General features: G+C 39.1%; 1 protein-coding gene and 1 long non-coding RNA gene across 3 annotated transcripts in view; one reads left to right on the forward strand and one right to left on the reverse strand.

The window, feature by feature from the left end:
* The window catches only part of LOC136794274 (uncharacterized), a 69,607-nt gene extending 68,306 nt beyond the window's left edge, over positions 1–1,301 (reverse strand). Inside the window, exon 1 of the long non-coding RNA XR_010840821.1 lies at positions 1,259–1,301. This is a non-coding gene — a long non-coding RNA (uncharacterized lncRNA). The remainder of the gene's footprint in view (positions 1–1,258) is intronic.
* Positions 1,302–1,761: 460 nt separating this feature from the next.
* The window catches only part of NCAM2 (neural cell adhesion molecule 2), a 492,766-nt gene continuing 469,713 nt past the window's right edge, over positions 1,762–24,814 (forward strand). The window contains exon 1 of one of the 2 annotated variants that reach the window (XM_067034950.1): positions 1,762–2,618. In XM_067034950.1, the coding sequence (XP_066891051.1) occupies positions 2,564–2,618 (55 nt within the window). In that variant the 5' untranslated portion in view covers positions 1,762–2,563. The remainder of the gene's footprint in view (positions 2,619–24,814) is intronic. The other variant, XM_067034951.1, reaches the window with a different exon arrangement.

Consider the following 24,814-nt stretch of genomic DNA (forward strand, 5'->3'; position numbering starts at 1 on the left):
TCCCGAAGCCTTTCTTAATCCCCTATTCAGAAATGCTCCCTTCCTCTTACGTCACAATAACTGTTGGTTTTCACATTTCTTCTGATATTTTTACAGTCTGATTTATATCATCAAATGTGTTTATGCCTGATCTCTTCAACAATACTATTAGCAATTTGAGGGCAGCATCTGTAGCTCTACTACCTTTGTATCCTCCTGAGTACCAATGCTGTGTTCCTTCATTGTTTCCATACACACAAGATCTCTCTCTGTTGCACACACACACATGCACGCACACACACACACACAGGAGTTTGTACACAGTCTTATGCTATTGCTACCCTTATTCCTCCCTCCATTCCACCCTGAGCACTTAATGTCAAAATTACCTTAGAGGGTACCAGTCAAATTCTCCTCTGGCATAGCTCAACCCTTTGCCTGAGATAAAAATAATTTGACGAAGACGAAAATCCAATTGCAAAGAGTAGCAGACTCTGTGTGTGTGTGTGTGTGTGTGTGTGTAGCACTTTTTCATTCCCTAGGGAAATCAAGAACTGGTGAAATAAAGGAGTCATCTGTCTTTCACACCTATAAATGTGCTGTTTCCACCCTTTTCTGCAAAGAATTGACTGTGAGCTTCCTCAAGTACAGTTGGCGCTTCCCAGAATGAGGAAAAAGTCTGGGGAGGGAGCCTGGGCAAAAGAACTTCCTAAATATATTGTCCTAAATATACCACTAACAAAGACGAGGTTCTCAAGCTGTGAGATGCTGAGAGGGCCATGGGTTAGAGTCAGCCTCGGTCTGTTGTGGAGAGGAGTCTTTAACCCTCCTCCACCCTTCGCAGTAACCCCAATCCTAGGATGCCAAGTAAGTGAATCTTCGTGTGAAGATGGTGTTATAGTGTTCTGCCTGGGGACCACCGATGACAGACAAGATCCCTCCTATCTATGTTAGCTTGTGTCCACTCTTACCCCTTGCCTTTCCAGAAGCAATGGCACCTCCATTTCAGCATCTTGAGGGTAGAGGTTGGGGGCTGGATTCTGAACTCTGCAATATTCCTAACCCCTTCTACTTCTGTGTCCTCGCAGATAAAGAAGCAGCCAAGGGCCTCGCTGGGTCAGGGGTGAGGCAATTGAGCGCCGTAATGTACAGATGAAAGGATTCACTCCAGCCGGTCGCTCTGACCCAGGCCGACAGACAAGGGCCCTGGGGCCAAGTATTCTGCCTCTTGCACACTCTCGCCGCAGGTCTGACATCACACGGACACACCTTTTCCTACCTTTCCAGGAGAAAGCAGGATATCTCCCAACCTTCAGAAGAGGAGAGTTAGCTGTGGACGCTTGCCACGGCTCCATCCCTTCAATTTACAGGCGGGCACACGCAGGTGTGCGTATGGGTAGGAGGTGACATAGGGCAGGATCCGCGCTCAACTCATCTTTGTATGTTTCCAAGACCTTCCGCATCTCAACCCTCGCGGGGACCATGCCAGCGCTGTGAGCTAGGGGCCGAGGGCAGAGCCCGCAGAGTGTGTCTAGGGGAGGCTTTGGACTTCTGCAAGGACGCAGTAAACGCTGGCAGCCGAGTTGAACGCAGCCCCTCTAATATCTCATCCCCTCCCCAATCTCTCTCCCTTAAGGTATCTGCTGCCAGCAGCAGTGGGTCGACGTGGATAAGAAACACCGTGCACATCTTTCCGCCTACTCTCTAGAGCACGAAGAGGCAGGCGGTGTAGACACCAGGGGGCGTCTGCTTTCCCTCTGCCAGGGCAGAGTGGAAAGCGTGAGAAGCGGGCAGCCTGCCGAAGGTTTGAGCTAGAGGGAGGGCCTGGAAGAGGGAGAACCCCCGCCGCCCCACGCCCTTGGAGGAATGAGAGCTGCAGAACACACCGTCCGCCCCCAGATGTCCCGCTCCAGCTAAGCCCGGGCGCGCTTGGAGCGCGGGGCCGGGCTACCGCCTTCACCATCAACACCAATTACAGCAGTCCGCTTTCGCGAACTGGCCCGCAGCTGTGCAGAAGCTCCAGGCTACCCTCCCTTCTCGGCCCAGGGCCGTCCGTCAACGTGCGGATCGCCGTCAGGCTGAGCGTGCGGCGGCCACTCGTGGACGTGCTCGTGCCAGTTGGATCGCGGCGACCTCTGTAGCTGGAGGCACAGGGAACCGAACTCGCGCCTCCGAGCTCGACTGCGGACGAACCCTGGAGCCGCGCGCCTCCCGGCAAGCAGTCACTGTGCGACGCGGAGGGATACGCCTCGGCGCGCTTCCTCCCCTCCCCTCTCCTCCCCTCCCCTCCCCGCGCCCCCGCCCCCGCCTCCCTCCTCGCCCGGCTCTGCTGCCGCCGCGGCGGCCGCTGCTGGTGCTGCTGCCGCCGCCGCCGCCGCCGCCGCCGCCGCTGCTGCCTGGATATAGTGCGGCAAGGAGCGGAGCTCGCAGTCACTTTGCAAGGAGGAGCGCGCGGGCTGCGGACGGCTGGGGCACCCGGGGAGCGGCGGCGGCTCTAGCAGAGGCGGCCGTGACAGCGGAAGGTTCTCTCTCCGGGACTGGACTTAATAACTTTGGAACTGTCCACCAGTGTCACGTCCTGAACATGAGCCTCCTCCTCTCCTTCTACCTGCTCGGGTTGCTTGTCAGTAGCGGGCAAGGTAGGAGTGTGGTGCTTTATTGCATTTACTTTCCCTCCCCCTTCTACCCAACCAAGAGAGGCAGGAGGCGCAAGAAGAATTAAATGACGGAACTAAAGTTATAGTTATTGTTGTGGTTGTTATTTTCCCTCTTTCTTTTAGCTGCGGCTAAAAATTGTATCTGTTCTGTGGAGACCCTTAAATAAGAGAAAATACAGAATGGGAGATGGGCATTAGTGAGCAGAAGATTGAGGCAAATTGCATCTTTTTCTGGGCTCTTGGCTTTCTTCGGTCTTCATTATCAAAAATTGGATGGGTATGTTGGTGTGTGTTCACAGTTAAATATCTGAGGTTGCGAAAAGAAACGGAGCGATGATGCTTTTAAGAAGCAGCAGAAACTATCAGCATTAAACTCGTTGTGGAATATCTCTGTTGTGTGCAGGAAATTCAATTCTTAGAGACTTTTTTTTTCTTCTCTTTCCCAAGACCCCAGTTCCTGACGGAAGTGAACGATGATGGTTTATTTCTGTTGAGAAGTAAGAGAGGGGCCATGGATATTGTGTGTAAGAAAGCAAATGGGTAAAACTAGGGATGTGTTGCAGTCATTCATTTTCAGCCCCCCCCCCACCTTCGTTAATACAGGAAGGTTGAAAATTTTTATACCATCAGGTTGTAATTACACCTGTAAGGGATGTTTTAGCTTGTGGGGAACTGGTGGGGTTTTTATCTATTAAGAAAAAAAAAAAAAAAAAGAATAGCTTACTAGAATAACCTGAGAGAGAATTTGGGGAAGCTACCTCTGTTTATATTTATAGAGATATATGTAAATTTGTCTTTCTTTGTTTAATTTACATTCACGTAAAATATATTTATAATAAATGGAGGGCATTTACGACTGTCCAGACAAGTTTGGACATTTAATTGGAGACACAAAATGCTAAAACATACATTGGTGGAAGTCTTCAAAGTAAAAGACTATAGCAGTAATTTTGTGATGTGTAATAATCGCAGAGAATGTTATATTATTAGTGTAGCATGAAATTGTTTTTTTGAGAAAAAATACAGCACAAGTTAAAATATCTCCATTGTATTCAATTCTCAGCTTTTTAACCTCTTCTGTGTTTCTCATTTAGTCCAGCAGGGGGTGGTAGAACTCCATTTTAAGCCCAGAAATGGTGGTTCGGTTCTTCCACACTCACTAGGTCCTTCTATCATTCTTCAGCAGGGCTTGACATTTTGGATACGAAGGCTTCCTTTCTCTGCCCTTCTCCTCCCTAAAGCTGTAGTGTTAGTGGCTGACGAAACACGGTTGGATGCAGATTTTATGTTCAGAAATCAGAAAGCAAACTGAACGTGGCTGTAGTTTGCAAAGTGTCTTGCTCAGATGTTCCTAATTTTCCCTTAATAAAATAGAGTATGCAAAATTTCAGTCATAGCAAAATTGCAGATATGTCTATCTGAAGCTAATATTAGCCCAATCAGTTAGGCGAATCATTATTACCACAAAGATCAACATACACTTTATGTCCTGCAGATATACTGCTTTAATTTTTGGAGAGCTGCTGTTGGTTTAACTGTTCATTTATAATATAGACAGGTATTTCTGAATACTGAGAAGCAGTCCCTGAAAATTGCAGTTGAAATACCACTGCAATTAACCAAGTCTAGATAGTGTGGAGCAAGATGGGGCATAATGGGAAGCAAGTTTATGCAGCCAGGATTACACTGTGACTGGTTAGGAGAAGAAAAATGTCTCAGTTGTGGAGTCTGTGAATTTGCCATCGTAGACACTAAGTGTGTTGGAATTTGGGGGATAAAAAGAAATCCAGGAACGTTTAAATAGTGCAAACAGACACATATAATTTGGGTCTTTATATGTAACACATCTGAAATTGCGATTCATCTAATTTATAATTCAGAACGCAGGGTGATTATAAAGCGAGGCTCTAAGACCGAAGCATGCCTGAAGGGGAGCCCATATTCACTGTAATGAAACAGGGAAGGAGGGGAGCATCGTTCTGAAGATCTATCTAGCACAATTTAAAAATGCATGGCACTCACAGAGGCATAGATGCATGCATAGCAGAGAGCCCTAGCTTTTGTGAAACAGAACATGTGGTACTTCTGTGCCATGTGTCCCAATGAAGTCAGAGATGCTTGGAAACAGCAATCCTGATCCTGGAGTCCAATTCCTCTATGCTAGTGTTTTGTTCTCCAATTAAGGATGCAGCAGCAAGTATCAGAAATACCACTGGGAGCAGTTTGAAAAAAAAAATGCATCTAGTGTGACTCAAAATTTTGTTTATTCTTTTATAAATGGGGCCATGGAAAAGCCGCCAGTCAGTGATCCCTGAGCTTGCCTTAGAAATACTAAAATCCCAGCTTGCTGATTTATGTTTCCAACAATATCCTTGCAGGGGATTTTATGAAGCATGATTGAAGCTATTGCTTTGGAAAGTGGTGTGCAGTTAGACTGGGGCAAGGCAACGATGATGTATTCCCTTTTAAGTAGTCAAAACGTTTTGAACTGCAGCAGTCAAATAGAAGAAAATGACAGAAGTGAAAAACTGACTAACTGAAGTGGATGCCAATACCATAATTAGCTAACAAGACCTAACAGTTCTAACCTTCAACACAACGTTATTGTTCTACTGTCGTGAGAGGCTTTTTTTTAAAATTGTAGCAGAAATGCTCCTTTAAAAGCCTCTCATTCTCACTGCAAGATTCATATCTAATGAAGTGAGGTTGGGATTTAATTGTCAAGTCTGCATTGCATTGTCAATGGAACGGAGATTCCATAACTCTATAACTTTTGCAATTATTTTTCTTTTGTATTTAAAACTTGGTCACAGCTTCTGTCATCGTACATCTCAAGTGCTAACTTGAGTCTGTGATTCACAGGGCATGTGCTGTTTGGATCTCTGTAAATTCAGATTCCCAAACTGTAGTATGTATGTGTTGCTTTCCTAAACCTTTTTTAATTTGTAAAATAATTTTCTTCTTCTTTTAAAAATTACCCAAGTGTGATTAATACACATCTATTATGTGTATGTTCACATACACATAATAGATGTTCAGATACATAAATTAGAAGCATTGTTGTATGAAATTATAAAGCAAGAACAGAGCTATTCATCTCTCTTGCAATCCAGTACAAGACACATACATAGAACACTCACCTAAGCCAAAATCATGGGGAGAAGGGGGTGAATTACCCAGTTACTTAAGCTTGCAGGCATCTGCTTAAGATTACTCTTTCTGGTGAAGTACTAGTAAGTCATCGTTTGTTAGAAAAGTGTCCCTTCTAAAAATAAAGCATAGGCCGTATGTGTGTCTACCAGTTTCAGGTCTTGAGGAAGCTCTCCACAAACCTATCTTTTGTGTAGGCTGTTAAACACACACAGCCTCTCTTATCTACCCTGCTCTAATCCTTCAGTGTCAGCCTCTCTTTGTAAGGTTTCTACTGAATCAACTCCATATTCATCTGCACTTAGAGAAGATAGGCTATGTCAATTAATATCATATGATCAATAAATAACCCAGAGGATTTCCTTCCCTGCTTTATGTCAAAGGAGTTAAGTGGAGCGTTTGGTCACTTTAGTGTCCAGACTTTGGTGCCCACTTTAGTGTCTAATGCTGAATTGGAGCTCATAGAACAAGAAGAGAAGTTGGTGGGTCCTGAGTGTTCATGGAGTCTTTTCGGTGACACATGGGGCTAATGGTCCCCCAGAGGTAATGCCCTCTTAGAGAAACAATTAATGGAACAAAAGAACCTCATACAGTCCAAAAGAAAGTCAAACTTCATATAATCTAGTAAGTAAAATCACTTGCTTTCAAACATGGGACTAGTTTGTAATGAGACTGAGAAATGAGCTACAGAGATGGAGGCTAGTAACCAAGCTGAACAGTATAATTTGTTTTTGCCTGCTTCCTCGGGAAGGAGCAGTGAGAATGGAGACACGGTTGTCAATCTGAAGACCCTGGAACCAGTTCCTGCTGCTTCCTCTGGCTTCTGACATTTGTGAAATGATTTTAATTCTTCCGTTTTCGGGGTCATCTCTCACAGCAGTGAATTTTTGAGAGCATGAAGAAAGTACTTCATAAGTGGTAGAACTAGTCTGAATTGCTTTTGCTTTTTTGGTCCAAAATAAAGATAATCCTCTAGGAGTTGGTGTATGCAAAATTAATTTGGTAATTGTATATTCTTATAAAGTGAATATCACTGTTTTTCAAGTTTTATTGACCTAGATTCTAAATTCCTTGTGCCCTCTATTCTATCCCAGTTATACTGAAGATAGGCCTATTTAACAGATTATAAATTAGTTTTAATTTTCCAAATTATGTGATATGAGAACACTTTAAGATACAAGCAGTGCTTTTATGCTTTTATTAAATGTAATATTCCTGAGCTTCATAGAGCCAATCTATCTTTAATTGTTCAGCAAGTAAAAGTGCTTCTGTATGGCGCTCTTTTGAATATTTTAATAACCTTTAACTGTTTACAATTATAGTAATAGTGCTCATCTCTACTAGCTATCAACACACTTCCTAGTTTCACATATTCACTTGTGACACTAACAGTTCATCAAACATTACAAGATATTTTAGAAAGATGTAATGAAAAAAACTTGCCTGAATTTAAATAGTTAAGAGGCAGATGGGGAATTTTATAAGCATAACAATCAACAGATGAGTCTTCGAAGAATTTCAGGTCAGTTAATGAAAATTGTCTCGGCTGCGATTTGGTTTTTAAAACAAGCAGAGAAGGAGAAAGAACACTGGATTTGGAATCAAAAGACCTAGAACACTAAGGGCCTCTTGACTTTTTGAAAAAGCAACGTAGTCTCTCAGAGCCATTATTTGCTTACTTGAAAATCTGATATAAAAATATCTGGCTGGTTGACCTTGCTGTACTGCCATGTGGAACAGTTGTGATAACACATATGTGTAGGCATCTTGTAAAATGTCAAGCCTACTATGCCAGACTTTATTTATATTTTTGTTATAATATGCATACATATAAATCTGCCTATGGCTTAAAAACATCTCATTTATTAATTTAAAAAATTATCATAAGCTGCTCTGTGATTAGAGAAAAATATTGAGAGGGCTGAGATAATCTAATTCATTGGTGAGAGTGGCTCATTCATCAAACATTCATCACATGCCTGTGGTGTCTCAGACATCTTATTAGGCAGCATTCCAAGGAATGATTATATAGATTATGTGATGAAGAACTCTAGGGGGCGCTACTTATAGTCATAGTGATAGAATACATATTTATTTTCACAGTTTTCCAGCAGAGGGCAGTACATTGTCTTGAGGAATGAGTTTCTTTTTCGTATCATGAATCCATTGTATGGGCCAACACCAGGCTGGAATTAGTCACAGAGTCTTAGAATGGCACACAGTTAGGATAAGTGACTTACTAAAGGTCGAATAGGAAAGTAAAAGGGTTAATAACTAGAGTTCTGGTGTCTAAATTCTCAATTCAGTTCTCTGAACACCAAAATTGCATAGATTAAAAAATTAATCTAATGTTTTTTCAGCTCAGAGTAATGATAATTAAATTCTGTGCCATTTTGTCAGTTATTCAAATATCAAATACTTGTTGAGGCTATACAATGAATATAACCTCAGCATCTTATGGCAGTACAAACCAGTTGTTCAAAGTGCTTTCAACTACCTTGTAACTAAAGATCATCTAGAATCCAAGAAAGTATTATATTTTATGGATGAAGAAGTAGAGAGGAATTATCTTATTTTCCTATATCAGTTATCATTAGTAGTTATCTAAAATTAGGATTAGATTTTCTCACTTCTAGTTCAATGCCTATTTTTTAATGTATTTAATGCATTTGTTTGAAAATTTTTGTTTGTGTAGAGGAGTGGTGGTGCATAGGATTCAAGGTTTATTGATGAGAAGACAAAAATATGAATTTAAAAAGCCAAATCAACATATGAGAGATGAATAAACTGTTCAACTAAATGTTGTGAAATGACCAAATATATAATTAAGTAAAAATTAAATGGTTTAAATAAGTCCTTAGGAATTCAGCACCTAGAAAGAACTAAAACTTGTCCAGTGTTTATTAACTACCGGACTCAATTACATGCACTTCACATGTACTAACTAGCTTCATATATACAACAATCCTCTAATTATTATCATATTATATTCCCCTTTTATGCTTGAGGGCTGTGAGGTGTACAAGTTTAAGGAACTAAGATTGCACGGCTAGGATACAAAGATTTGAACTCAGGACATGTGCAAAGATTTGCCTCTTTACCAGGACATCACCTTGTCACTCACTGAAGCAGAGGAGGCATCAACATGGTGAGAGTAATTGGAGAAAATAATACAAGGAGAAAAAAATGTGAGAGAATAAGTTTTAGGGAAAGAGGCAAATGTTCAGAGGACAGAAATAATCCAGTTTAATTAAATTAAGGGTTTGGAAGGGTGAGTTGTTGGCCTCAATATGGGAATGTTGGTGGGACTAGGAGGCCATCAGGCCTTGAGGCCAAGCTGAGGTTGACTCTTCCGTGTGGATATTTGGGACCATTGTTTGGGCAGGAAAATAACATGAGTAAAGTTTTCTTTTGTCTTTAAGTCTACTGGCCATGTGTGAGATGGACCAGAGGAAAATGAAAAAGGAATGAACAGACAAGACACATGTTTCTGTGGATGGATTAATGGATCTTCGTAACACATTGGATTTGGGAAGTTGGGAGGAAGGTGGCACCTGAATTTTTAAGCTTATTTGAGAGAAAGAATGGTTATATCTTAACAAAAAGAGGAAAGTAAGTAAAGAAAACTGCTGATATTAGGCAAGAGATTTCTTTTGCTTCTTTGTAATTTTTAAAAATTATATGTTAAGTTGAGGAATCCATGGAATACCTAGATAGAAATGGCAGTATTAAATTGGGAAATATAAACTGCTGATCTTTGTCATTTCTTTAGAACCTTTCTCCCTTTTCCTTTAACTTCTGTCTTTATCTCTTCCATCACTGTTTATACTCTAGTCTTATTTAGCATGTCTGGAATTTTGGATAAAATCTCAGAAGCATGTGGGTCAAATTTGCCTTTCTTATATATTCTTTATTTTCTCTGCTTTATCCGTAGTTATTATTATTATTATTCTGGGGAAACAACACAAAATAAAACATGATAAAATAAGAAAAAAAAACCCATAAAAGCAACTCATAAAACTAAAACAAAAAACAAAAGAGAAATTTGGTATTGAATATATAGCGTTGAATATTTTTCTACTAGTACCCAAGGGAACTAATAGAATGTCTGCTCTATGCCAGGGAGCTGTGCTGGGCATTTTCACTCATTATCTCATTTAATTCTGATAAAACCCCTTTTGATAGATGATGTTTTGAGATCAAAAGTGTCTGATTTGCCTAGTGCTATTACGTATGTTCTGTCTGCTGATGCCCAAATTTATAGCCAAGAGCATCGAATGCATTTAAGGTAAAAGGTAGTCTTTTCTGCTTCAGTGTGTGTTTCTTTGCTGCATGTTAACTTATACACAATTGGTCAATAGGAGGAGGATGTACGGATTGTGTTGATCCTTATATTATTTCTTCAAGTCATTAATGTTTAAGTGACCAAGAGCACACTTTCTCACATTTGAAGAGAAAGCCTTAGCAATCTCTGAAGATGTTAAGGAAAATATGAAAAATCAACTCAAGTGCCTTTCTGTAGTGCAAGTATTAGTTTGTTCAGTGACTTTAAGAACCATCTTGATTTCCACTACATTATATATCTGGCAACATTGAGAGTGCATTTGGAGAAACTAGGAAATCATTTACCCCTGTGTTAAAATGATGTGTTTGTTTACTTGTTTGTCGTCTTATTTTTAAAAGGCTATACCCTGGATCATAGTTTTCATTTTAAAGTGAATGCACTTCTGGCTTGCTACTTGAAAGAAGATCCAAAAGCTAGGTACAAATACTAGTACAGATTTAACTGTGCTGGTATTTTAATAAAGATTGTTATTGTGGTTTTTAGCACTTGGTTTTAAATTTCTGTAGGTTTCGAATGTTCTGACCTCTGATCCTGTCTTTTTCCATAAGCCCTGATATTTTTTACTGCACAATTTTGCAGACACCAGCATTTTTCAAGGATGCAAATATGGTGTTACAGCAGAAACGGATGTCACTGCTTGTAAAAGAAACCAATGTAATATGGCTAAGACCTATATTACAGTAGAATAGAATAGGTCCCAATTTAAGAAAATAAGCACATTGTGCTTTGTTCTAATTACTAATGAGGGGGCTTCTGGACTGGTTTTCTATTATTGTAACTTGTCCATTCCTAACCAGTTTTCTGGTTTATAATATGAGGCTTTCTGATTATATTTAAATTTATATTTATTTATATTTATTATATTTATTGTCCTAGTTAATTTCTCTCCGATTATTATTTCCTACCAATTACAAATGTTCAATTTTGCCTGAATAGAGAAGTTGCACTTTTATATTATAGCATTAACTTTGGTCACTCATGAGAGAAAATCTATACACAGATTATGGAAAGATTAAAATATATAACATAAGGTATGTGCCACACACTTTATCAAAGTACTGATCTATGATATTTGCATGTTTCTGATTTTTTTAACTTTACTTAGGTAAACCACTTACACCTTTTTCTTTTTTTGACCACGCCGCACTGCGTGTGGAATCTTAGTTCGCTGACCAGGGATCGAACCCATGCCCCTTGAAGGGGAAGCACAGAATCTTAACCACTAGACTACCAGGGAAGTCCCAGATAAACCACTTATAGCTTTCTAAAACCAACTGAAGCTAAACACATTTTAAATCTTGTTCACTTCTTTGTCGTAATCTTTATCATAGAATAACTGGCTTCACCCTATCTATTCTACAGATTGTATAATAATGCTTCATACCAGATTAAACTTTTTAATTATCAAAGAGTTAGAGTTACATTATAAAATTTAACATTTGAAAACGTATACTAGGATACACTGAGACACAGTAGTTGACAAAAACTTTTGTAGTCAACTTTAACTTACCTATTTGAAGTCCCACAATTATCCTGAAAGGTAGATACTGTTCCTGATTTAGAAAAGAGGTGAATGAACCTCAAAGAGGTAAAATCACTTGCCCAGGAAGAAAGACTTAAAACATGGTAAGACCAGGACTTGATGTAAATATTTTATTCTAGATACAACACATTTTCCTGTTATAAAGTCTCTGTTTTTGTCTGAGTATGTTTTACTGATATCTATGAAGCAATTCCCCCAAATAATTTTAGTACAGTACATACTCTATGACACTATGGTCTTTAAAGTTACTTTTGGGCTGTGCTTATGGATCACATGCTGTTAATTTTAATTAGAGGTCTACCTTTCAGTTGAATTATTTGGGAGTTCCTGACTTACAACTGTTCAGACTTTTGCCTTTTATTCATTTGCACAGCCCTGTCCTTTCAGCCTCATTGCTTGTTACTGTGCACACTGCTCTTACAACATTCCTGGAATTCCCAATTTGGTCCCTGTGTGTACTCAGCCCGTGTGTTTTACACATTTCATATCTGTCTTTGTGTGGATGATTACCATTGACTCAGCTCAAGCATCTCATCACTGAAGACATCTTTCTTTCAGCAAATATACATTAATTGCCTACTACATACTAGTCAATATGCAAGGCACTCTAGATCCAAACACGGTGGTGATATATCTGATCTCTGCATGCCAGACTTCGCTGAACTCTACTGTGACCTTGCATGTGAACTTCATGAAAGCAAGAATGCCTTTCCATGTTGGCTTCCCATTAAATGCAATGTACCGGATTAGAGAGTTTACTGTAAATTCATGTGTATTCCTGGAACGTAGTATTTGCTTAGCAAATATGTGCTGAATTAATATTTAAATGTTACCCAGCAGAATTAAACTAAAATGGCTGATTTAAAAGTATATATATAATATAGATATTATATATATATATATATATATAGTTAGATAGATAGGTAGATTTACCCTGACTTTGGATAATGGTTTGGTTTGTTGGGAAGTATTAATGTTGTTCCAGTATTTACTTCAAACATTTGTTTATATCACTGCTATGCACTTGATAGGCTTTCAGCAAATACATGAATATCAATAATCAGGTCGTAGTGATTATTTAATTCAGGAGGAATGGCAAAGATGAGCTGCCTTATCCCTGATCTTATCTCCTATACTGAAAATTAATTAGACTGGGAATAAAGCAGACTTTTAAATCTTGCTATAAGATTTGTTCTTCTGAAGCCTTATCTGAGGGATAGGACATGGTTATCTAGTTGGAGTTTTAAAGTCTTCAGTATATAGAAATAAATGAGGGAGATACAATATGTTGATAATGATATAATTAAACAGATTAGATATTGTCAATAGTAAATGTCTGATATGTCAGTAGAGCAAGTATTTAAAGTCCTGAAAATCAAGATAATCCCCTGGGGTTAATTAAAAGTTGATTATTCAATCAATGATTATTGGAAGCCGATTTTAAACTGTATGTATAGGAAGACAAGTAAGAGAAGAGTTATTTTCACCTTATTGTTTCATAAGCACTTGGATTTGTTTTCTCTTCTTAAAATGAAATCCAGTTTAACCTCAAACAGTTTTCTGTTGTCTCGTAGCCATGTTTTGTAATGATTTTATGATGTTCTCTAGGTCTGACCTCAGTGATAAATAAAAAACATTTAAATTGATGGGACAGAATACATTTTCAAATACTCCAGAATATCTTCATCACCTACTTATTTGTCTGCCTACCATTTACCCACTAATGTTACCATTATTGTGTATGCCTCTAACTTGAAACAGTTTGCAATTAAAGATATTACTATTGCTTATAATTCACTTATTTTTACTTTTCTTTCTCCCTCAAATTTCACATGATTTATAATCACTTTAATTGGTTAACTCCAGGAGTCATTTTATTTCAAAGCCCCCCGTAAGCCCCATGCTAATGCATTTTACCTTTGTGGAGATTGCATGTGGTCTGCAATTTAGAAAGAAAACTCAACATCGGTTATTAAATGATATTATGCCATCCTCAATGCTTTTGTGAAAACGTGCTTAGCCACATCCAAAATAGATATGAAATATTCAACTTTAGTATTCTCACGATATTAAAATAACACTTCTTAGTACAGAATTCTGAACAATTATGAAATACCCTAATTTGCTAATGTATTTTCTCTTTCAAGTCCTTGGTCTATTTCTATTGTAATGAAACAGTTTGTTAAAAATACCCGTCTTCCTCCACTGCACATTGATACAGAGTTTGTTTGATGAATGGTGACTTCTTTAAGCAGAATGTATTTCCTTCTTGCTAGGAAAATCAAAAGGTTAAACTTATAGGCTGCAGTGGAGAAGGGGAATTATCTAGCAGTTAACTTTCACTTGTCTCTTGCTGTTTGGCTGCCTCTCACTCCCATACCTCATTTAAAAGTCTCAATATCTTAGGTTATTTACATGAATGTGGATGTGTGATGGGAGAAGTGAAGTTGTCCTAAGAAGTGCCTTTTACTGAGTGTGGTTCCAGAATATATTCTAACCACTGAGCAGAAATGCATGCAGGGAGCTTTGACTAAGAAGGGAAGTAAATACTAATAGTACAGATCAATCACTGTTTTGTTTCAAGGAGGATAATTCATCAGCTAAAAGGGAATGGAGAAGTGAGTGGTGAGGTGAGAATTAGAAGAGATGGGATAAAGTCTGACATAATTATATGCATACAATGGGAGAAGGAGATACCCAACAAAAGGATTACAGGCCAGGTTATTTCCTCAACAGTGTCTATTTGTAAGTATTTGATGAATTAATTGGATGAAGGAAGTCAAAGATAACTAAATCCACACTCTAGTTAATGTGGTAAGGACAGATTTTAATCAGTAATATACTATATTGGGAAGAGTGTATTACTATACTCAAAAGGATAAAGAGCCCAGTGTGAACTAAACTCAACTTTGATTTGTATAGACGTAACTGGGATTTTTCAAGGGAGAATAAGGAATAAGAGAGAGAGTAGGGAGGGGAGTGAGTGGGGGGCTCCATAGAGGCAGGGAAGTGAAAAATTGCAAACACCCAGAAAGAGGGAGGGTGGTCCCTATTTATTAACTGGTTCTTATCAAAGTTAGGCTCCCACCCTCCTACAGGGGCTAAGAGACAGGGGTCCTATCTTCAGGTGATGGCTGGGACAAACAGTAAATTCTTTTGGTAGGCTTGAGTTTGCTCAGGTGGGCACTTTAAGGGCAATGAGAGACATCCTTGGGATGTGGCCTTGAGTTGTTCAAAATTGCGTTAGCCTTTTTTTTTTTTTTTTTTTTTTTTTTTTTCCAGTATGCAGGCCTCTCACTGTTGTGGCCTCGCCCCTTGCGGAGCACAGGCTCCGGACGCGCAGGCTCAGTGGCCGTGTCTCACGGGCCCAGCCGCTCCGCGGCATGTGGGATCTTCCCGGACCGGGGCACGAACCTGTGTCCCCTGCATCAACAGGCAGACTCTCAACCACTAAGCCACCAGGGAAGCCCATGTGTTAGCCTTTTGTTCCAGTCTTTATAGGCTGAGGTGAAGCCTAATTGAGCAGAGGTCTCAGTGGAGCCTGGCTAGAGTTTGGTCAAGGAGAGGATCTCAGAAGATCTGTTAGTCACCCTGCAGGGTACTTTCATATGAGTTACCACATTTTTATATTCAAAACATATCTAGGAGTTCTGAAAGAGGGAACTGAATTTCATAAAAGCGAAGTAGCATCTAATAAGTACAGGATTTCAAATTCAAATTTAGTTAATATTTGATTCTAAAACTTCACTCATTCATTCCACTGACTCAAATATGGTTCTTTTGAAGTAGCAAGGAATTGCTAAAGGGAGAAAGAAGTAGGAGTAGCTCTAGTTTCAGGTTTTTACCACTCTTTCTGGCCATTTCTTTTGACTGGCTAAACTCTAGATGAGAAATGACCAATTAGTAAACAAGTAAATCTTTTACTGACCTAAAAGATTAATGAGCGTGGAGAACCAACAGGATTTAGAGATATTGGGGTCTGGGTGGTTGCAAGGTGGGGCAGTTCTAGTTAATATAATTCATTAAGGGCTATATGACATTGATATTTAAATATCAGCTGTATTTTTAAAAGGCTTCTCTTATTGTGAAACACTATAATTATTAATAATTGAGTAAGTCATCAATTTGTGGTTGACTTATTGAACACTTTCATAATGAAAATACATGAGTTTAGGATGCTTTTAGAGGCAAAGAAGAGAAGAACATATTCAAAGTGGTTTAAAAATAAACATCTATTTAAGCATGTTAGGAGCTATTTGGAGGTAGGTTTGGATTTCATGTTTCTCCTCAGTTTTGGCTGTTTTCCCCTGATTTCCTAGAAGAAACATGGCTGCACCAGTTTTATATGTCACATTCTTGCCAATGAACTCTGAAACTAGGAAAGAAAAATGAATACTAATTTGAGTATCCTCATTTTACTAGTAAAGGAAAAACCCCCATGTGTCATTCAGCAGACATCCCTCAATTCTCATTGGCTAGAATTGTTTTAAATGAACTCCCCTTAACCAATCAGTAGAAGGAGAATGACATAACCATAGTTTCCCTTGACTAATCAACTCCTTTCTGTTGCTGAAGGGGAGATCTGAAGAATGAGGGAGGGGGCAGGGAGACCTTCAAGATGGCGGAGGAGTAAGACATGGAGATCAACTTCCTCCCCACAAATACATCAGAAATATATCTACATGTGGAATAACTCCTACAGAACACCTACTGAATGCTGGCAGAAGACCTCAGACTTCCCAAAAGGCAAGAAACTCCCCCACATACCTGGGTAGGGCAAAAGAAAAAAGGAAAAAACAGAGACAAAAGAACAGGGACGTGACCTGCACCTCTGGGAAGGAGCTGTGTAGGAGGAAAAGTTTCCACACACTAGGAAGCCTCTTCACTGGAGGGGACAGGGGGTGGGGGAGGAGCTTCGGAGCCACAGAGGAGAGTGCAGCAACAGGGGTGCAAAGGGCAAAGCAGAGAGATTCCTGCACAGAGGATCAGTGCCGACCAGCACTCAGAGGCTGGTCAGACAGCCTGAGAGGCTTGTCTGCTCACCCGCCGGGGCAGGTGAGGGCTGGGAGCTGAGGCTCGGGCTTCGGAGGTCAGATCCCAGGGAGAGGACTGGGGTTGGCTGCGTGAACACAGCCTGAAGGGGGCTAGTGTGCCACAGCTAGCTGGGAGGGAGTCCGGGAAAATGTCCGGACCTGCCAAAGAGACAAGAGACCATTGTCTCGGGATGCCTGAGGAGAGGGGATTCAGAGCACTGCCTAAGTGACCTCCAGACACGGGCGTGAGATGTGGCTATCAGCGCAGACACCAGAGATGGGTATGAGATGCTAAGGCTGCTGCTGCAGCCACCAAGAAGCCTGTGTGTGAGCACAGGTCACTCTTCACACCTCCTCTCCCGGGAGCCTGTGCATCCCGCCACTGTCAGGGTCCCATGATCCAGGGACAACTTCCCCGGGAGAACGCACGGCGCGCCTCAAGCTGGTGCAACGTCACGCTGGCCTCTGCCGCTGCAGGCTCACCCTGCATTCTGTACCCCTCCCTTCCCCCAGCCTGAGTGAGCCAGAGCATCCGAATCAGCTGCTCCTTTAACCTCGTCCTGCCTGAGCGAAGAACAGATGCCCTCAGGCGACCTACACACAGAGGCTGGGCTAAATACAAAACTGAACTCCAGGAGCTGTGTGAACAAAGAAGAGAAAGGGAAATTTCTCCCAGCAGCCTCAGGAACAGTGGATTAAATCTCCACAATCAACTTGATGTACCCTGCATCTGTGGAATACCTGAATAGACAAGAAATCAACCCAAAATTGAGGCAGCAGACTTTGGGAGCAACTGTAGACTTGGGGTTTGCTGTATGCAACTGACTGGTTTCTGGTTTTATGTTTATCTTAGTTTAGTATGTAATGTTTATGATCATTGGTAGATTTGTTTCTTGATTTGGTTGCTCTTTTTTTTTTAAAAAAAATATATGTTTTCATTTTTCTCTTTTTGTGAGTGTATATGTGTATGCTTCTTTGTCTGATTTTTTTCTGTGTAGGTTTGCTTTTACCATTTGTCCTAGGGTTCTGTCTCTCTCTCTTCTTTTTTTTTTTTTAGTATAGTTTTTAGCGCTTGTTATCTTTGGTGGATTTGTTTTTTGGTCTGGTTGCTCTCTTCTTTTTTTTTTTTTTCTTTTTAAAAATTACTTTTATTTTTTTATTTTTAATAATTAAATTTTTAAAATTGTAATAACTTTATTTCTTTTTGGTTTTTTTTGTTGTTATTTCTCTTTTTTTCTCCCTTTTCTTCTGAGCTGTGTGGCTAACAGGGTCTTGGTGGTCCGGCTGGGTGTCAGGCCTGTGTCTCTGAAGTGGGAGAGCCAAGTTCAGGACATTGGTCCACCAGAGACCTTCCAGCTCCATGTAATATCAAATGGTGAAACCTCTTCCAGAGATCTCCCTCTCAACAGTAAAACCCCCCAGCTCCACTCAATGACCAGCAATCTACAGTGCTGGACACCCTGTGTCAAACAACTAGCAAGATAGGAACACAAACCCACCCATAAACAGAGTGGCTGCCTAAAATCATAATAAGGTCACAGACACCCCAAAACACCTGATGCTGTCCTTCCCACCAGAAAGACAAGATCCAGCCTCATCCACCAGAACACAGGCACTAGTCCCCTCCACCAGGAAGCCTATACAACCCGCTGAACCAACCTTAGCCACTGGGGGCAAACACCAAAAACAACGGGAGCTACGAACCTGCAGCCTGTGAAAAGGAGACCCCAAACACAGTGAGTTAAGCAAAATGAGAAGACAGAGAAACACACAGCAGTTCAAGGAGCAAGGTAAAAACTCACCAGACCAAACAAATGAAGAGGAAATAGGCAGTCTACCTGAAAAAGAATTCAGAGTAATGATAGTAAAGATGATCCAAAATCTTGGAAATAGAATGGAGAAAATACAAGAAATGTTTAAAAAGGACCTAGAAGAACTAAAGAGCTGACAGACAATGATAAACAACACAATAAATGAAATTAAAAATTCTCTACAAGGAATCAATAGCAGAATAACTAAGGCAGAAGAACAGATAAGTGACCTGGAAGATAAAATAGTATAAATAACTACTGTAGAGCAGAATAAAGAAAAAAAAAAAATGGAAAGAATTGAGGACAGTCTTAGAGACCACTGGGACAACATTAAATGCACGAACATTTGAATTATAGGGGTCCCAGAAGAAGAAGAGAAAAAGAAAGGGACTGAGAAAATATCTGAAGAAATTATAGTTGAAAACTTCCCTAATATGGGAAAGGAAATAGTCAATCAAGTCCAGGAAGAACAGAGAGTCCCATACAGATTAAATCCAAGTAGAAAAACGCCAAGACATATATTAATCAAACTATCAAAAATTAAATACAAAGAAAAAATATTAAAAGCAGCAAGGGAAAAAACAACAAATCACATACAAAGGAATCCCCATAAGGTTAACAGGTGATCTTTCAGCAGAAACTCTGTAAGCCAGAAGGGAGGGCAGGACATATTTAAAGTGATGAAAGGGAAAAACATACAACCAAGATTACTCTACCTAGCAAGGATCTCATTCAGATTCAACAGAGAAAATAAAACCTTTATAGGCAAGCAAATGCTAAGAGAATTCAGCACCACCAAACCAGCTTTACCACAAGTGCTAAAGGAACTTCCCTAGGCAGGAAACACAAGAGAAGGAAAAGACCTACAGAACAAACCCAAAGCAATTAAGAAAATGGTAAGAGGAACATACATATTGATAATTACCTTAAATGTAAATGGATTAAATGCTGCAAACAACAGACATAGACTGGCTGAATGGATTCAAAAACAAGAGCCTTATATATGCTGTCTACAAGAGACCACTTCAGACCTAGTGACACATACAGACTGAAAGTAAGGGGATGGAAAAAGATATTCCATGCAATTGGAAACCAAAAGAAAGCTGGATAAGCAATTCTAATATCAGACAAAATAGACTTAAAATAAAGACTATTACAAGAGACAAGGACACTACGTAATGATCAAGGGATCAATCCAAGAAGAAGATATAACAATTGTAAATATTTATGCACCCAACACAGGAGCACCTCAGTACATAAGGCAAATGCTAACAGCCATAAAAGGGGATATCGACAGTACACAATCATGGTAGGGGACTTTAACACCCCATTTTCACCAATGGACAGATCATCCAAAATGAAAATAAATAAGGAAACACAAGCTTTAAATGATACATTAAACAAGATGGATTTAATTGATATTTATATGACTTTCCATCCAAAAACAACAGAATACACTTTCTTCTCAAGTGCTCATGGAACATTCTCTAGGATAGAGCATATCTTGGGTCACACATCAAGCCTTGATAAATTTAAGAAAATTGAAATTGTATCAAGTACCTTTATCAAGACCACAATGCTATGAGACTAGATATCAATTAGAAGAAAAAATTTGTAAAAAATACAAACACATGGAGGCTAAACAATACACTACTTAATAACCAAGAGATTATTGAAGAAATTAAAGAGGAAATCAAAAAATATCTAGAAACAAATGACAATGAAAACACGATGATGCAAAACCTATGGGATGCAGAAAAAGCAGTTCTAAGAGGGAAGTTTATAGTAATACAACTGTACCTCAAGAAACAGGAAACATCTCAAATAAACAACCTAACCTTACACCTAAAGCAATTAGAGAAAGAAGAACAAAATAATCCCAAAGTTAGCAGAAGGAAAGAAATCATCAGATCAGAAATAAATGAAAAAGAAATGAAGGAAATGATAGCAAAGATCTATAAAACTAAAAGCTGGTTCTTTGAGAAGATAAACAAAATTGATAAACCATTAGCTAGACTTATCAAGAAAAAAAGAGAGAAGACTCATATTAATAGAATTAGAAAGGTAAAGTAGAAGAACCAACTGACACTGAAGAAATACAAAGGATCATGAGAGATTGCTACAAGCAACTCTATGCCAATAAAATGGACGACCTGGAAGAAATTGACAAATTCTTAGGAAAGCAGAACATTCCCAGACTGAACCAGGAAGAAATAGAAAGTATAAACACAACAATCAAGCACTGAAATTGAAACTGTTATTAAAAATCTTCCAACAAACAAAAGCCCAGGACCAGATGGCTTCACAGGCGAATTCTATCAAACATTTAGAAAAGAGCTAACACCTATCCTTCTCAAACTCATCCAAAATATAGCAGAGGGAGGAACACTCCCAAACTCATTCTACAAGGCCACCATCACCCTGATACCAAAACCAGACAAAGATGTCACAAAGAAAGAAGACTACAGGCCAATATCATTGTTGAACTTAGATGCAAAAATCCTCAACAAAATACTATCAAACAGAATCCAACAGCACATGAAAAGGATCATACACCATGATCAAGTGGGGTTTGTCCCAGGAATGCAAGGATTCTTTAATATATGAAATCAATCAATGTGATACACCATATTAACAAGTTGAAGAAGAAAAACAATATGATCATCTCAAGAGATGCAGAACAAGCTTTTGACAAAATTCAACACCAATTTATGATAAAAACCCTCCAGAAAGTAGGCATAGAGGGAACTTACCTCAACATAATAAAGACCATATATGACAAACCCACAGCCAACATCATTCTCAATGGTGAAAAACTGAAAACATTTCCTCTAAGATCAGGAATAAGACAAGGGTGTCCACTCTCACCACTATTATTCAAAATAGTTTTGGAATTTTAGCCACGGCAACAAGAGAAGAAAAAGAAATAAAAGGAATCCAAATCAGAAAAGAAAAAGTAAAGCTGTCACTGTTTGCAGATCACATGATATTACTCATTGAGAATCCTAAAGATGCTACCAGAAAACTACAACAGCTAATCAATGAATTTGGTAAAGTAGCAGGATACAAAGTTAAGCATAGAAATCTCTTGTATTCCTATACACTAATGATTAAAAATCTGAAAGTGAAATTAAGGAAACATCCCATTTACCATTGCAACAAAAAGAATAAAATACCTAGGAATAAACCTACCTAAGGAGAAAAAAGATGTATGTATGCAGAAAACGATAAGACACTGATGAAAGAAATTAAAGATGATACAAACAGATGGAGAGATATACCATGTTGTTGGATTGGAAGAATTAGCATTGTGAAAATGACTATACTACTCAAAGCAGTCTACAGATTCAATGCAATTCCTATCAAACTGTGAATGGCATTTTTCACAGAACTGGAACAAAAAGATTCACAATTTGTATGGAAACACAAAAGACCCCTAATAGCCAAAGCAATCTTGAGAAAGAAAAATGAAACTGGAGGAATCAGGCTCCTGGACTTCGACTATACTCCAAAGCTACAGTAATCAAGACAGTATGGTATTGGCACAAACACAGAAATATAGATCATTGGAACAGGATAGAAAGCCCAGAGATAAAGCCATGCACATATGGTCACCTTATTTTTGACAAAGGAAGAAAGCATATACAATGGAGAAAAGACAGCCTCGCCCATAAGTGGTGCTGGGAAAACTGGACAGCTACATGTAAGAGAATGAAATTAGAACACTCTCTAACACCTGACACAAAAATAAACTCAAAATGGGTTAAAGACCTAAATGTAAGGCCAGACACTATCAAACTCTTAGAGGAAAACATAGGCAGAACACTCTATGACATAAATCAGAGCAAGATCCTTTTGGACCCACCTCCTAGAGAAATGGAAATAAAAACAAAACTAAACAAATGGGACCTAATGAAACAAAAGCTTTTGCACAGCAAAGGAAACCAGCAAAGGAAAAATGAAAAAACAACCCTCAGAATGGGAGAAGATATTTTCAAATGAAGCAACTGGCAAGGGATTAATCTCCAAAATTTAGAAGCAGCTCATGCATTTCAATATCAAAAAAAACAAACAACCCAATCCAAAAATGGGCAGAAGAGCTAAAAGGCATTTCTCCAAAGAAGATATACAGATTGCCAACAAACACATGAAAGCATGCTCAACATCACTAATCATTAGAGAAATGCAAATCAAAACTACAATGAGGTATCACCTCACACCAGTCAGAATTGCCATCATCAGAAAATCTACAAACGATAAATACTGGAGAGGATGTGGAGAAAAGGGAACCCTCTTGCACTCTTCGTGGGAATGTAAACTGATACAGCTGCTATGGAGTACAGTATGGAGGTTCCTTAGAAAACTATAAATAGAACTACCATACCACCCAGCCATCCCACTACTGGGCATATACCCTGAGAAAACCATAATTCAAAAAGTGTCATGTATCAACAGTGTTCATTGCAGCTCTATTTACAATAGCCAGGACATGGAAGCCACCTAAGTGTCCATTGACAGATGAATGGTAAAGAAGATGTGGCACATATATACAATAGAAGTTTACTGAGCCATAAAAATAAATGAAATTGAGTTATTTGTAGTGAGGTGGATGGACCTAGAGACTGTCATACAGAGTGAAGTAAGTCAGAAAGAGAAAAGCAAATACCATATGCTAACACATATATATGGAATCTAAAAAAAAAACGTGGTTATGAAGAACCTAGGGGTAGGACAGGAATAAAGACGCAGACATAGAAAATGGACTTGAAGACATGGAGAGTGGAAGGGTAAGCTGGGACAAAGTGAGAGAGTGGCATGGAGTTATATACACTACCAAATGTAAAATAGATAGCTAGTGGGAACCAGCCGCATAGCACAGGGAGATAAACTTGGTGCTTTTTGACCACCTAGAAGGGTGGGGTATGGAGGGTGGGAGGGAGACCCAAGAGGGAGAAGATATTGGGATATATGAATATGTATAGGTGATTCACTTTTTTATACAGCAGAAACTAACACACCATTGTAAAGCAATTATATTCCAATAAAGATGTGAAAAAATTTTTAAAAAATAAAAATAAATAAAATAGAAAAAAAAAGAACGAGGGAGGGGACATAGAGCGTGGTACATAGTCAAATGTGTCTGCCACAGGAATGTTGAAAGGGTCCTTTTTGACAAAGAATGAGAATCAATATTTACTAAGCACTTACAGTGTACCATTTTTCTGTGCTTTGTATGTGTGATCTAATTTAATTCTTCAAACTTCTTATGAGGTTTATTCTTTTTTATAGAAGGGGATGTGCATAGATTTTGAAGAGTTTAAATGACTTGTCAAACTCACAAAGCTGCTCAGTGGCAAACGTGGGGTTGGGACCCAGTCTGGCTGGCAACAGAGTCATCTTTCCTTATCAGGTCGCCATGAAAGTGTTAATATTGTTCGTCATTTTACTATTGTTAAGTTTAAGAATGGCGGGTAAGGATACTACTAACTTCCTTTGTGAACAGGCTATGTCCTGGTTAATCTGCTAAGAAAACTGTTATACTTGCTCTTATTTAATATCTGTATTTACACATCTTTTACTGTTATTTTAAAATTTTACAAGTAAGGTAATTAAGAGATAGAGTGATAAAGCAATTTACCTGCAGTCACATGGCTGTGAAGGGGCCAGAGGGGTATTTGAAGGAAGGCTTACTTTGAATTTGAAGGCCTGAGTGCCTGCCACTATAGGTTTATACTTGTATTATGGGAGGGTAGGGTAATACATTTGAAATAAAACAAATTGCATAAACCTGGCTAGCCCTTCAGAAATTTATAGTGTAAAAGAAACTTTTTTTTTAAGGAATATATATTTAATTCTCTTATGTTTTTCCAAACTAGACAGAAGGGCATTCTCAAGTTTAAGGAGGCCAAGGAAAGATATTCATTTGATTTCTGGAAGAGTTGGATGAAAAATAGAAATGGGAGCGTATATATGTCCCTGCCACTCTCTCACTTCGTCACAGCTTACCCTTCCCCCTCCTCATATCCTCAAGTCCATTCTCTAGTAGGTCTGTGTCATTATTCCCATCTTGCCGCTAGGTTCTTCATGACCATTTTGTTTGTTTGTTTTTTAGATTCCATATATATGTGTTAGCATACGGTATTTGTTTTTCTCTTTCTGACTTACTTCGCTTTGTATGACAGACTCTAGGTCCATTCACCTCACTACAAATAACTCAATTTTTATGGCTGAGTAATATTCCATTGTATATATGTACCATATCTTCTTTATCCATTCATCTGTTGATGGACACTTAG

Source organism: Kogia breviceps, chromosome 5 (genome assembly GCF_026419965.1).
Source record: "Kogia breviceps isolate mKogBre1 chromosome 5, mKogBre1 haplotype 1, whole genome shotgun sequence".
Classification (NCBI taxonomy): domain Eukaryota; kingdom Metazoa; phylum Chordata; class Mammalia; order Artiodactyla; family Physeteridae; genus Kogia; species Kogia breviceps.